Here is a 13993-nt window from a genome sequence, read left to right on the forward strand (position 1 = left end):
AATTAAAGGGGTTAATGTGAAAGGAAGACAACCTGTGACCTGGGGAAATAGAACTGAAGAATACTGGAGGGAGAGAAATGGTGGAAGAAGGCATGGAATAGTGTATGCAGGGAAGACATGTAAGGACTGGGCTATGTGGAGACACTTTTGCCGTGGTCAACCCCTTGATGGGAGTTCCCAGTGGGAATGGGCATCAAAGATATAGACAGATAACAGAATAAATAGCATTAGCTAGAAGTAGTAGGTGGAAACAATTAGGTAGGAGCATCAGGCAGAAGTATTAAGGTGGAACATTAGGAAGAAGTAGTTGGTATGAACATCAGGTAGGAGCCTCTGGAAACTGCACTAGAGTTACCCTCGGCCAGTGGCCTGTTAAAGGTGAGGCACTAAAACGCTATGAAGTGGTACTGGAGTTCACCAGCTATGGTGATCTTTTGAAGTGGCCATCCCCTTGAGGGAGTTCCAAAAGGGAACAGGCATCAGAGATATAGGTAGATGGATATTGCCATTAGTGGATTCAAATTCTACAAGCCCTGGAGTATGAATTTTGTGTGTGCCACAAATGAACAGAACATGGCAGAACATTCACATTAAATTTTAATCAGTGGCTGCAATGGCAACATACTATATACTTATATAATTTGGAGTACTAAGGCCTGAATATTCAAGGAAGGGGTGTTACCGGACTCCATCTGCTTGAAGTGACACTACAAGTGAAATGTCCCCCCTTAGAGAAGCTTCATCACTGGAAATACAGTCTCGTTGAAGAACTTCTCACTTCAAAGGAGTCTACCTCTCCCTGCTACTAGAATCAGCACAGCATTGAGCTCCAGGAATCTCAAGAAAGAGTTTGGGTAACACCAGGACTTTCTCACAGACATAGGTCCTGGGGTAATTATATATGAAAATGATTATTCAGAAGGGTAAGAGACACGGATGGGATAAATTGGATTTGATCAACATGGTGTACTAGGGGCAATGTACTGTCAATGGGTTGAACCAAGCCCCACAAACCATGCAGTAGTCTGTGGGGCTTAGCTGTTTATCAAAATAATTTCTCTTACATAACACTGCTCGTATAAAAGATTATATTCATTCAAGTTCGTTTTCTAAGCTGCCTAGCATTTAGCACAAAATTCAAACAAATTTTGCAAATAGTAATGCAGGTCATGCACATACACATATGACGCCTCCAGGATTTTTCTCTCTCCTTTAAAAAGAAATATAACATACCTCCTCACTAACAATTTCTTTCTCTGTATTGTCTCCCTCTCGACCCTCCCGTTTTAAGAGCTGGTTGAAAGATGTCGTCAAACTCTTCTTGGCTCGACGCAGAGAAGATTCCAAGTTAGCACCAATCTGATTATCTGGCCTGGTGAGGAAAGAATAAACCATTTCACTGATGAGAAAATCTTCTGTACTCTGATAAAGTGCTCTTATAATGCATACTATGCTATCCTATCCAGTCAAGGTAGATGGATTCACAAAAGGAATGTTTAACAATTCTAACAAAGTAAATGCACTTCTTTTCAAACAATCACTTCAAAGTAAGCCAGTTAACTGTAGCCCTTATCATCAAAACATTTGTTTTACTTTTAGGGAGAAGGATCATAGTAAAAGGATGAAGTGTGTGTGAGGCAGAGAGGGTATCTTATAGAACTGACTAAAAATGATGGGGAAAGAGATGTCTACTGGTATAGTAGATCTGAGGTAAGGAGGAATAGGAAAAGACATAAAGATGAGGAAAATATTACAAAGATGAAAGAAAGAAAAGCAATGAAACCCTTAAGAAAGAAAAGTTGGTAGTTCAGATAGTGATAAGCAAGATGATGAAAAGAGGATGTAAAATAATTGTACAGAGGATCTGTAAAAGTGTGTATATTAGAATGGAAAAGTGTTGAGAATGTTAATGACATGATGAAGGCAGGAACTCTTCCAATGAGTAAAGGAATGGGGTGTAAAATTGACTGTATGAATCAGAAAAATAAGTCTCACGCAGATTTCGCAGGCTTTATAGTAGGATAGTGATGATCTTGTTAAACGGCTTAATGAACCCACTGTTTGTGGTGAGGGTAGGAAAAAGGTGAGACGACCAAATTTTCATTTTTAGGGATACGTGGACCAGTAATTTGCAATTAGAAAGGCAGAAAAAGAATTCTAAAGAAAAAGGAGAAGTATGCAGCATTTATAGATTCTGAAAAGGCATAATGGCATAAAATGAATAGGAAAGCTCTCTGGGAAGTTCTGGCTCTATGGTGCACAAGGAAGGCTTCTGAATGTTGTCTAAAGCTTTGAAAACAGAAGTAGTGCATCATGAAACTAAAACAGTTACAAATAAATGTGAAGGGTTATCAAGGTTTTGTGATGTCCTAATGATCGTTTCATTGTTTTATGAATGAAACATTATGTGAGATAAAAGCAAAAAAGGGTGATTGCGACATAATTATGGAGAAACAGATTGTAAGTTGCCTCAGTGCTGTATGCAGGTAATGCTGCGTTGTTAGCTACATCAGAAGAACTGGATGGAATAGTGAACTGTTTTAATAATGTATGTGGAAAAATCTAATCACAGAATGAGCAAGAAGCTTGCTTGAAGGAGCACCTGTCCCATCTCTGAAGCATGGATGTATGAACTGTGGAGATGGATAACTTGTGTATCGTAGCTGGAACTAAAGGACAGAGCAAGGAAAGATGCAATGGGACTCCCTCAAAGGGGTGGCCATGGCAACAGCCTCTCCATAACTAAAGAACTCCAGTGGCGCTTCTTAGCCCTCAGTGCCTAGCCCTTAACAGGCCACTGATAGAAGGCAAGTCTAGCACAGTGTTTGCAGAGGCTCCTACCTAATGTTCCAAAGAAAGACCTAAAGAAGGACATGCAGCATTAAGAAAGTTTCAAATGGCACATGGATGAAAATCTCTAAGGATGGCACAGCCATGTAGTATATATGGCAAGTGACAGGCTGGTCAACAAGATACTCTGCATATAGCAGAAGGTAAAAAAAAGGAAAGTTAGACCATGGAAGAAATGGACAGGTGCAGTGAAAGAAATGATTTCAGCTAGATATCTCATTTGAAGGTATTAAAGGAATGAGTGGGGAATGGATGCAATGGAAGCATATTGTGTGACAGTGGTGTCAATGGAGAAGTCTGCTGCATCATCTTATTGCGCAATGTGAAAAAGTGACAACTGCTTGCGTATATTTTAATGGAGTCATGGAAAACCACAGATACTCAGAATTTGATGCTGTGGTTGGTAAAATGGAATACATTATTCTAAATGTGAAAATTGTAAACATGGTTGGCTAAACTGTGGTAGGGCTTAATGGACCCTTGTACTTTCTTGGGTGACTAAAGAAGCTATTTCATGACACATTCACCAGTGTTCTACAGGTCATTATTCAAAGCTCTAAACCTTGAAAACAATTACACATCATACAGGAAACTAACCTGACTCCCCCACCAGGGAGAGCTGTATGAGAGTGTGTGGCCTGCTTGCTCTCGAAGTGAGCCCTAAGAAGCATCATCAAAATGTTGTTCTGTAATTGCGTATCAGATGTTTCGGCCCCCTCATACTTAGCAATTAAGATATCCTTTTCTTCATCAGGAAGGGATGATAAACGCTTCTTAATCGTAATATGTGCCTTGGCAGCTGGTAACCCTTAAAAGAGATATGGTTATCATCATGAAAAGGAGTCAAATAAACTAAAGACATAACTATGATAAACCAAATAATATAATGGTAAATTCACAAACTACATAAGGTAAAAACTGGCTAAAATCCTCATTTTAGATATAATGCCAGACAGTACCAATGATAAGTTTCTTTACATAATATTTCAATAAGTACTGACTGCTGTGATCTTCTGCCTCATTCTCTCTTAAAGGTATAAGACACAAAAGTGCACTTGGGACTTACTGTGTTTCGCTTTCCCTCATGGTTTTCAGCAAACCCTTATATTACATGTATCATTGTGATTTGTAAAAATATATCATATAAGAAATGGCCCAACCCCCCCCATACACATGTACATACACACGTCCACACACGCAAATATACATACCTACACAGCCTTCCATGGTTTACCCCAGACGCTTCACATGCCTTGATTCAATCCACTGACAGCACGTCAACCCCTGTATACCACATCGCTCCAATTCACTCTATTCCTTGCCCTCCTTTCACCCTCCTGCATGTTCAGGCCCCGATCACACAAAATCCTTTTCACTCCATCTTTCCACCTCCAATTTGGTCTCCCTCTTCTCCTCGTTCCCTCCACCTCCGACACATATATCCTCTTGGTCAATCTTTCCTCACTCATTCTCTCCATGTGCCCAAACCATTTCAAAACACCCTCTTCTGCTCTCTCAACCACGCTCTCTTTATTTCCACACATCTCTCTTACCCTTACGTTACTTACTCGATCAAACCACCTCACACCACACATTGTCCTCAAACATCTCATTTCCAGCACATCCATCCTCCTGCGCACAACTCTATCCATAGCCCACGCCTCGCAACCATACAACATTGTTGGAACCACTATTCCTTCAAACATACCCATTTTTGCTTTCCGGGATAATGTTCTCGACTTCCACACATTTTTCAAGGCTCCCAAAATTTTCGCCCCCTCCCCCACCCTATGATCCACTTCCGCTTCCATGGTTCCATCCGCTGACAGATCCACTCCCAGATATCTAAAACACTTCACTTCCTCCAGCCTCTCACCATTCAAACTCACCTCCCAATTGACTTGACCCTCAACCCTACTGTACCTAATAACCTTGCTCTTATTGACATTTACTCTTAACTTTCTTCTTCCACACACTTTACCAAACTCCGTCACCAGCTTCTGCAGTTTCTCACATGAATCCGCCACCAGCGCTGTATCATCAGCGAACAACAACTGACTCACTTCCCAGCTCTCTCATCCCCAACAGACTTCATACTTGCCCCTCTTTCCAAAACTCTTGCATTTACCTCCCTAACAACCCCATCCATAAACAAATTAAACAACCATGGAGACATCACACACCCCTGCCGCAAACCTACATTCACTGAGAACCAATCACTTTCCTCTCTTCCTACACGTACACATGCCTTACATCCTCGATAAAAACTTTTCACTGCTTCTAACAACTTGCCTCCCACACCATATATTCTTAATACCTTCCACAGAGCATCTCTATCAACTCTATCATATGCCTTCTCCAGATCCATAAATGCTACATACAAATCCATTTGCTTTTCTAAGTATTTCTCACATACATTCTTCAAAGCAAACACCTGATCCACACATCCTCTACCACTTCTGAAACCACACTGCTCTTCCCCAATCTGATGCTCTGTACATGCCTTCACCCTCTCAATCAATACCCTCCCATATAATTTATCAGGAATACTCAACAAACTTATACCTCTGTAATTTGAGCACTCACTCTTATCCCCTTTGCCTTTGTACAACGGCACTATGCAAGCATTCCGCCAATCCTCAGGCACCTCACCATGAGTCATACATACATTAAATAACCTTACCAACCAGTCAACAATACAGTCACCCCCTTTTTTAATAAATTCCACTGCAATAAATTCCACTGCAATACCATCCAAACCTGCTGCCTTGCCGGCTTTCATCTTCCGCAAAGCTTTTACTACCTCTTCTCTGTTTACCAAATCATTTTCCCTAACCCTCTCACTTTGCACACCATTTCGACCCAAACACCCTATATCTGCCACTCTGTGATATATTGATATACAACAAGAGCATTAGGTAGAAGCAGAAGGTATGAAGATTAGGTGGGAGCATTAGGTAGAAGTAGAGGTCAGAACATTTGGTTGGAGTAGTTAGCAGGAACATTGGGCAGGAGCTTCTGGAAACACTACACAAGAGATGCCCTTTGCCAGTGGCCTGTAGAGGGTGAGGCACTAAAGGCTAAGAAGTGGCACTGGAGTTCACTAGTTGCAGAGACTCTTTTGCCATGTCCATCCCCATTGGGGAATTACAGGAGGGAACAGGTGTCAAGAGATACAGATACAATTACATGATTTCAGTCCTCTGTTCTTAATGCTACCTCGCTAATGCGGGAAATGGCGAATATGGATGAAAAACTTGGGTACTAAAGGTTAACTTACCTTCAACTTCTGCACAAAGCTGACTGAACCACTTCATTGGGCACTGCTCACATAGGAGATTCTCCTGACGCTCACGAACCTGTGCCTCATGCACAGCAGTGAAGGCTTTGCTGAGGGCTGAGTGAAACTTCATTAAACATTACAAAATCTATACTTATAAAAGGACACTTAAGCTAAGTGAGGTGTGTGCAAAAAGAAGCTATGATTCACGAAGCATATGACCGGAATGGTAAGGTGGAAAGGCGTGATACTAGAATTACCAAACAATACAGATGAACAAGCAATGGAAGATGTTAAAAACTCTATGAGAGAAGAGTTATGTTACATGTGCCCAAAAGTTTGATCTAGATGAAAACCCCCACATTCATTCTCAGGGTCTTCCAATCTATTTCCTGTTTTTCTTATAAAGAGGTGTGTGTGTGTGTGTGTGTGTGTGTGTGTGTGTGTGTGTGTGTGTGTGTGTTTGCAACTAGTGATATATCTATATCCTTTTCGTACAAGAGCTATTTTCATTCCCGCAACAAGGTATCAAAAAAGGTGGGATGGAATGTGAGTAGACAACCCATGAACTCTAGAACACCAGTACTAGGGAACATTTCCTGTTCACACTCCAGGAACTGTCTCCATGATTCCCTGTCACTATGGAAATCCAATTCTGCCAGTTTTTGTCTCTCTCTCTCTAACTGAAATCCCCTATAATCAGGGATTTATCTGAGAAATGTACATTTTACTACTTCATGTACTAACCCAGGGGTTCCCAATCTGAGGGTTGCGAAGGGTTGCTAGGGGAGTCACAAAGCCTAGAGGGAACATGGATATTTTTTCTCTACATGTCACGGTAACCTTAGCACATGACCTCCTCCAGAAGAGATCAGTAACTCAGATCTGGTGTGCTATGCGTCAGTCATATCCAGAAATCAGCATGCTGGTCTTTTGTATTCTCCTGCCATTTGCCTCCACCTACCTTTGTGAGTCTGGGTTTTCAACACTTGTCCAAATCAAACCAAAAAGAAGAAACAGACTGGATGTGGAGGATGACATGAGATTGACTTTCACAAACACTCAGCCATGCATAACAAGACTCTCTTCTTAGATGTAGTCCCATCCCACTAGCTAGGTTGGTGAGTTGATGAAACAATGGGTATCAGCAATTAAAAAATGAGCTTGATTTAATAAACTTTAAATAAATGTACCTAACGACATTGTATGATGTATCATAGAAGCAATGATATCTTTATTATTCAATGTTTTGTTCTTTCATGATTTCACTTCTAACAAAAGGGATTGTAGAATGAATGACTGAAACTGAACAGGATAATATGGGGGAGGGGGTCACAAGTGTTGCAGTATTTTGAGAAAGGGGTCACGAGTAAGAAAAATATTTGTTCCAAATCATTAAAATTCTTGAGAATAATATAATAACACCACTGGATAATATACTAATACCGCTATGCACTTCTTTCCTACAGTTACCTTTCCCATTAGGTATTCCATTAGGTATTGTCTAAATGGACTATCTACTACTATTTCCTGAGACTTAAGGTTATATCCTCTTCAAAATCAATATATTCTCCTCCTTTGTCTTCTATTTTCCTCCATACTAACATGTACCCTTCAAGATTAAAAAAGGTGTGATCTTGCCTCTTTAGTAGCTTTTTTTCCACAACTCCAACATCAGGTGCATTTTTCCCTATACGAACCTTAAATTTTAGCTTTTTATCATTTACTATTAATTCATCAGCATTTGTATCAATACTTTCCAAACATTACCATCACCTATCATTCCCGACCTCTCTGCAAAGTTGGTGAGATGGTCTGTCCTCCTCCCTTATTTGATGTCACATTTTTTACCTAATAACTGTACTCTTTCCTTTTCTTCCTCTTTTCCCTTGGTCTGTCATGCTTGATAAATACTGTGCTGAATTCCACCTCAATTCTTAATCTCTAAGCCAGCATAAGGACCTCCTAGCTAGATGACTCTAAATCATATATAAACATTATAGATCATTCTTTATGTCCTGATCAAAACCATAAATTCTTCTCTCCCTTAAAATAAGTGTTTCTTCTTTCTTCCCTTTTTCTCTCTACCTGTTGCATGTTCATCATACAATCTAAAAAGGCAAGGAATAGAGTGAATTGGATCGATGTGGTATACCGGGGTTGACGTGCTGTCAGTGGATTGAATCAGGGCATGTGAAGCGTCTGGGGTAAACCATGGAAAGCTGTGTAGGTATGTATATTTGCGTGTGTAGACATATGTATATACATGTGTATGGGGGTGGGTTGGGCCATTTCTTTCGTCTGTTTCCTTGCGCTACCTCGCAAACGCGGGAGACAGCGACAAAAAAAAAAACAAAAAAAAAAAACTATATGTGTACTATCTCATCCCAGATCTACAGCACTTATCCTCTAACCTGATCTACTTCTGGAACTTTCCATATCACTTTCCTAACTATATCATATATGATATCCTTTCAAAACTTTATTTGTACCCAACATCCTGTCTCCATGCAAATTCATTATCTAATATACCTCTAAAAGTTAATTCAACTCTAAAGTACTTCATTCTTCCATTCATTCTATGAGGTAACGCTACTGAACTTCCTTTCTTGCATGTCTCTTTCCCTCCCTATACCTACATTTCAAATGTCACCCATTAAAAAAATTTCTTTGTTTAAGACATGGAAAATCAAACATATCAATACGATTTCTGAAAAAATTTCAAATAGAATAATCTTTGGTTTTCAGGTAAAAATAAAGGACTCTTTCCATTTGACACAAAATTATAATGTACTCAAGAAAAATAAACTTGCGGCTTTCTAAGGTTAATCTAAGAAGGTAATGTTTGACATTTTGCCTTTCACAGTAAAACGTTTGAGCCCATATTCAACAGAAAGCTCACACAATTACCCATAAGAACATTCAGAATGTAACCTCTTAAGATTCAGAAACTTCAGATACAAATGATTTTATGGAAAAGCTTTAAGTTTTAATGCAGCATATGAATAACAGTAGCATGTAGAGGCAAAAAGCTTCTTAAATGAACTAATGGACTGAGTCTCATTACATATACCCTATGGAGTTGCTACTAGATACATTACATAGTCAATGATAAAAAATTGCTCTAAAAGAGCTTGCAAAATAAAATGTGTATTGAGACAATGAAATTACAATCTGAACACAAAACAACAATGAATGTATTATCATACACTTTCTATTATTCATCTCTTATAATACCCCTATTTGACTGTTAGGTTGCAAAGTCAAAATCAGTTTAGTCACAGTCAATTACTCAATATCATGCAAATGATAGCAACAAACATGATCGCAGAGAATCAAAATTTATTATCAAAAATTATGACCTTGGCCCTTACCATACATTTCATAACTGAAGTCAGACGACATAACTTACCTTGCATGATTTCATCTGTTACTGAACTGAACTGACACTTGAAGACATAGCCGAGGTAGCAAGGTGTTTCTCCATTCAATTCACGACAGATAAATCCAAAATGGTCATTCTGCTTGATACCCTATACAAATAAAGTAGCCATATTAAATAAAAACTAAAAATTACCATCACTACTGTGATGAAGATCATTATTACTGCTAGCATTTCTATACTTCTATCATTAACACCATTACCACTACAAAAGGTAAATGATCCCAAACCTGAGATACTTGGGACCTGAGCAACACTGGATTTCAAAATTTTCCAATTTTGGGGTTGTTCAGCCTAGGATGTACAGGTAACATATTCTTTTTTTTTTTCATACTATTCGCCATTTCCCGCGATAGCGAGGTAGCGTCAAGAACAGAGGACTGGGCCTTTGAGGGAATACCCTCACCTGGCCCCCTTCTCTGTTCCTTCTTTTGGAAAATTAAAATAAAAAAATGAGAGGGGAGGATTTCCAGCCCCCCGCTCCCTTCCCTTTTAGTCGCCTTCTACGACACGCAGGGAATACGTGGGAAGTATTCTTTCTCCCCTATCCCCAGGGATAATATGAAAAGTATAAAATACATTTATGAAGGCAGTTATCTACTTACCAATTTATCAATGTTTCTATTTTCAGAGCAGATACTGTAAATAAATTTTCTTTTATATGGCATCTTGGATCAGTAACTTTACTAAGCATATGTATGTGTGCATGGGTGATTGTTTAGAAATATAGAATAATTGAATAACCACAACACTTACAAAGTTTCCAACTTAAGCGAATTACAAGAGAACAGAGTAAGAATCAAAATCAGTCGGACAGAAATTGAGAGGAGATGGGAATAGGGGGGAGGGAGAGGAAATGGGACATGACATGTACAGGAACAGTGCTGAACTCCTCACTCAAGTCACTCTACCTCAGTTTCATTTTAAGAGTGAAAGTGTGAACATCTCTTTTTCAAATTCACATGTAAGCTTACAGACACAGTTATTCAACACCAAGAAATATGGATAGATGGTTAAAACATGATAGCTGTAGCAGCCACAGCAGCAATGCAAGTGAAGGAAATCAAGCAGCTGTGAAGAAAAAGAAAACAGACCTACCTAAATATTGGCAATACAAGGAAGATTATGTGCTTTTAGGATTTAACTTCATCGAATTATGATCCTCCTGAAGCTTTGTGCTTCTTTTGTGGGAAAAGGTTGGCCAACAGTAGTATGAAACCAGCTCACCTCCGTCACCTTAACACAAAACATCAGTGTCATGTCGGCAAACCGGCAGAGTTTTTCAAAAGAAAACTTTCTGATTTTAAGTGTTCCCAGACAACAATCAAGAAAGCCTTCACAACATCAAGCAAAGCTCTGGAAGCATCTTCAACTGTATTTTTATTAGTTGCTAAACCTAAAAATCCATTCAATATAGCTGAAGAACTGATATTGCCAGCTGAAGTTGTGATGGCTGAGAGAAATATAACAGTCAGTTGATATACCACGAAGAGATGTAGCTAGGACGGAATTTACCAAATGGCGTCCTAGCTACATCTCTTTGTTGTATATCAACTGACTGTTATATTTCTCTCCAGTGTCTCCCCTGATGATGTGATTATTACACAAAAGTGCACTTGGGAACTTATCGTCTTTCATTTTCCCCGTGGACTCAGGAATATCTTGATCATCTGCAAAATTGTGATCCTTTCCAATATCTTTTCTTTTTCTTTTAAACTATTCGCCATTTCCCACATTAGCAAGGTAGCATTAAGAACAGAGGACTGGGCCTTTTTTGGAATATCCTCACCTGGCCCCCTCTGTTCCTTCTTTTAGGGAAAAAAAAAAAAAAAACGAGAGGGGAGGATTTCCAGCCCAACGCTCCCTACCCTTTCAGTCGCCTTCTACGACACGCAGGGAATACATGGGAAGTATTCTTAATCCCCTATCCCAAATATATATATATCATATTCTTTTCTTTTATTATACATAATTGCTGTTTTCCGTGTCAGTGAGGTAGCACCAGGAAACAGACAAAGAATGGCCCATCCACTCACAAACACAAACACACACACACACACTCACACACACTTTGTCGCTGTCTCCTGCATTAGCGAGGTAGCACAAGGAAACAGATGAAAGAATAGCCCAACCCACTCACATAGACATGTATATATACACACACATCCACACACGCACATATACATACCTATACATTTCAACGTATACATAAATATACACAGACATATACATATATACACATGTACATAATTCATACTTGCTGCCTTTATTCATTCCCGCCGCCACCCCGCCATACATGATATGACAACCCCCTCCCGCCGCACATGCGCAAGGTAGCACTAGGAAAAGACAACAAAAGCCATATATATATATTATTCCTGGGAATAAGGGAGAAAGAATACTTCCCACATATTCCCTGCATGTCTTAGAAGGAGACTAAAAGGGGAGAGAGGGAGTGGGGGGCTGAAAATCCTCCCCTCTCATTTTTGAGTTTCCAAAAGAAGGAACAGAGAAGGGACCAAGTGAGATATTCCCTATGAGGCTGTCCTCTGTTCTTAATGCTACCTCACTAATGCGGGAAATGGCGAACATGTATGAAAAAAAAATATATTATATATTATATATTTTGCTTTGTCGCTGTCTCCCGTGTTAGTAAGGTAGCGCAAGGAAACAGACGAAAGAATGGCCCAAACCACCCACATACACATGTATATACATACACATCCACACACACAAATATACATACCTATACATCTCAACGTATACATATATATATACACACACATACATATACATATACACACATGTACATAATTCATACTGTCTGCCTTTATTCATTCCCATTGCCACCTCGCCACACATGAAATAACAACCCCCTCCCCCCTTATGTGTGCAAGGTAGCGCTAGGAAAAGACAACAAAGGCCCCATTCGTTCACACTCAGTCTCTAGCTGTCATGTAATAATGCACCGAAACCACAGCTCCCTTTCCACATCCAGGCCCCACACAACTTTCCATGGTTTACCCCAAACGCTTCACATGCCCTGGTTCAATCCACTGACAGCACGTCGACCCCAGTAGACCAGATCGTTCCAATTCACTCTATTCCTTGCACGCCTTTCACCCTCTTGCATGTTCAGGCCCCGATCACTCAAAATCTTTTTCACTCCATCTTTCCACCTCCAATTTGGTCTCCCACTTCTCCTCGTTCCCTCCACCTCTGACACATATATCCTCTTGGTCAATCTTTCCTCGCTCATTCTCTCCATGTGATCAAACCATTTCAAAACACCCTCTTCTGCTCTCTCAACCACACTCTTTTTATCACCACACATCTCTCTTACCCTTACATTACTTACTCGATCAAACCACCTCACACCACATATTGTCCTCAAACACCTCATTTCCAGCACATCCACCCTCCTCCGCACAACTCTATCCATAGCCCATGCCTCACAACCATACAACATTGTTGGAACCACTATTCCTTCAAACATACCCATTTTTGCTTTCCGAGATAATGTTCTTGACTTCCACACATTCTTCAAGGCTCCCGGAATTTTCGCCCCCTCCCCCACCCTATGATTCACTTCCACTTCCATGGTTCCATCCGCTGCCAAATCCACTCCCAAATATCTAAAACACTTCTCTTCCTCCAGTTTTTCTCCATTCAAACCTACCTCCCAATTGACTTGACCCTCAACCCTACTGTACCTAATAACCTTGCTCTTATTCACATTTACTCTCAACTTTCTTCTTTCACACACTTTACCAAACTCAGTCACCAGCTTCTGCAGTTTCTCACATGAATCAGCCTCCAGTGCTGTATCATCAGCAAACAGCAACTGACTCACTTCCCAAGCTCTCTCATCCACTACAGACTGCATACTTGTCCCTCTTTCCAAAACTCTTGCATTCACCTCCCTAACAACCCCTTCCATAAACAAATTAAACAACCATGGAGACATCACACACCCCTGCCGCAAACCTACATTCACTGAGAACCAATCACTTTCCTCTCTTCCTACACGTACACATGCCTTACATCCTCCATAAAAACTTTTCACTGCTTCTAACAACTTGCCTCCCACACCATATATTCTTAATACCTTCCACAGAGCATCTCTAAAGCTACATACAAATCCATTTGCTTTTCCAAGTATTTCTCACATACATTCTTCAAAGCAAACACCTGATCCACACATCCTCCACCACTTCTGAAACCACACTGCTCTTCCCCAATCTGATGCTCTGTACATGCCTTCACCCTCTCAATCAATACCCTCCCATATAATTTACCAAGAATACTCAACAAACTTATACCTCTATAATTTGAACAATCACCTTTGTCCCCTTTGCCTTTGTACAATGGCACTATGCAAGCATTCTGCCAATCCTCAGGCACCTCACCATGAGTCATAC

General features: G+C 40.0%; 1 protein-coding gene across 1 annotated transcript in view; it reads right to left on the reverse strand.

Annotated features, from left to right (window-relative positions):
• Nucleotides 1–13993, reverse strand: part of plx (PTB_TBC1D1_like and TBC domain-containing protein plx) — a 108791-nt gene that overhangs the window by 63761 nt on the left and 31037 nt on the right. The window contains exons 11-14 of the mRNA XM_071694664.1: nt 9543–9663; nt 6131–6247; nt 3448–3658; nt 1234–1372 (exon numbers count right to left, since the gene is read on the reverse strand). Coding sequence (XP_071550765.1) covers nt 1234–1372; nt 3448–3658; nt 6131–6247; nt 9543–9663 — 588 coding nt within the window. The remainder of the gene's footprint in view (nt 1–1233; nt 1373–3447; nt 3659–6130; nt 6248–9542; nt 9664–13993) is intronic.

This window comes from Panulirus ornatus, chromosome 57, assembly GCF_036320965.1.
Source record: "Panulirus ornatus isolate Po-2019 chromosome 57, ASM3632096v1, whole genome shotgun sequence".
Taxonomy (NCBI): domain Eukaryota; kingdom Metazoa; phylum Arthropoda; class Malacostraca; order Decapoda; family Palinuridae; genus Panulirus; species Panulirus ornatus.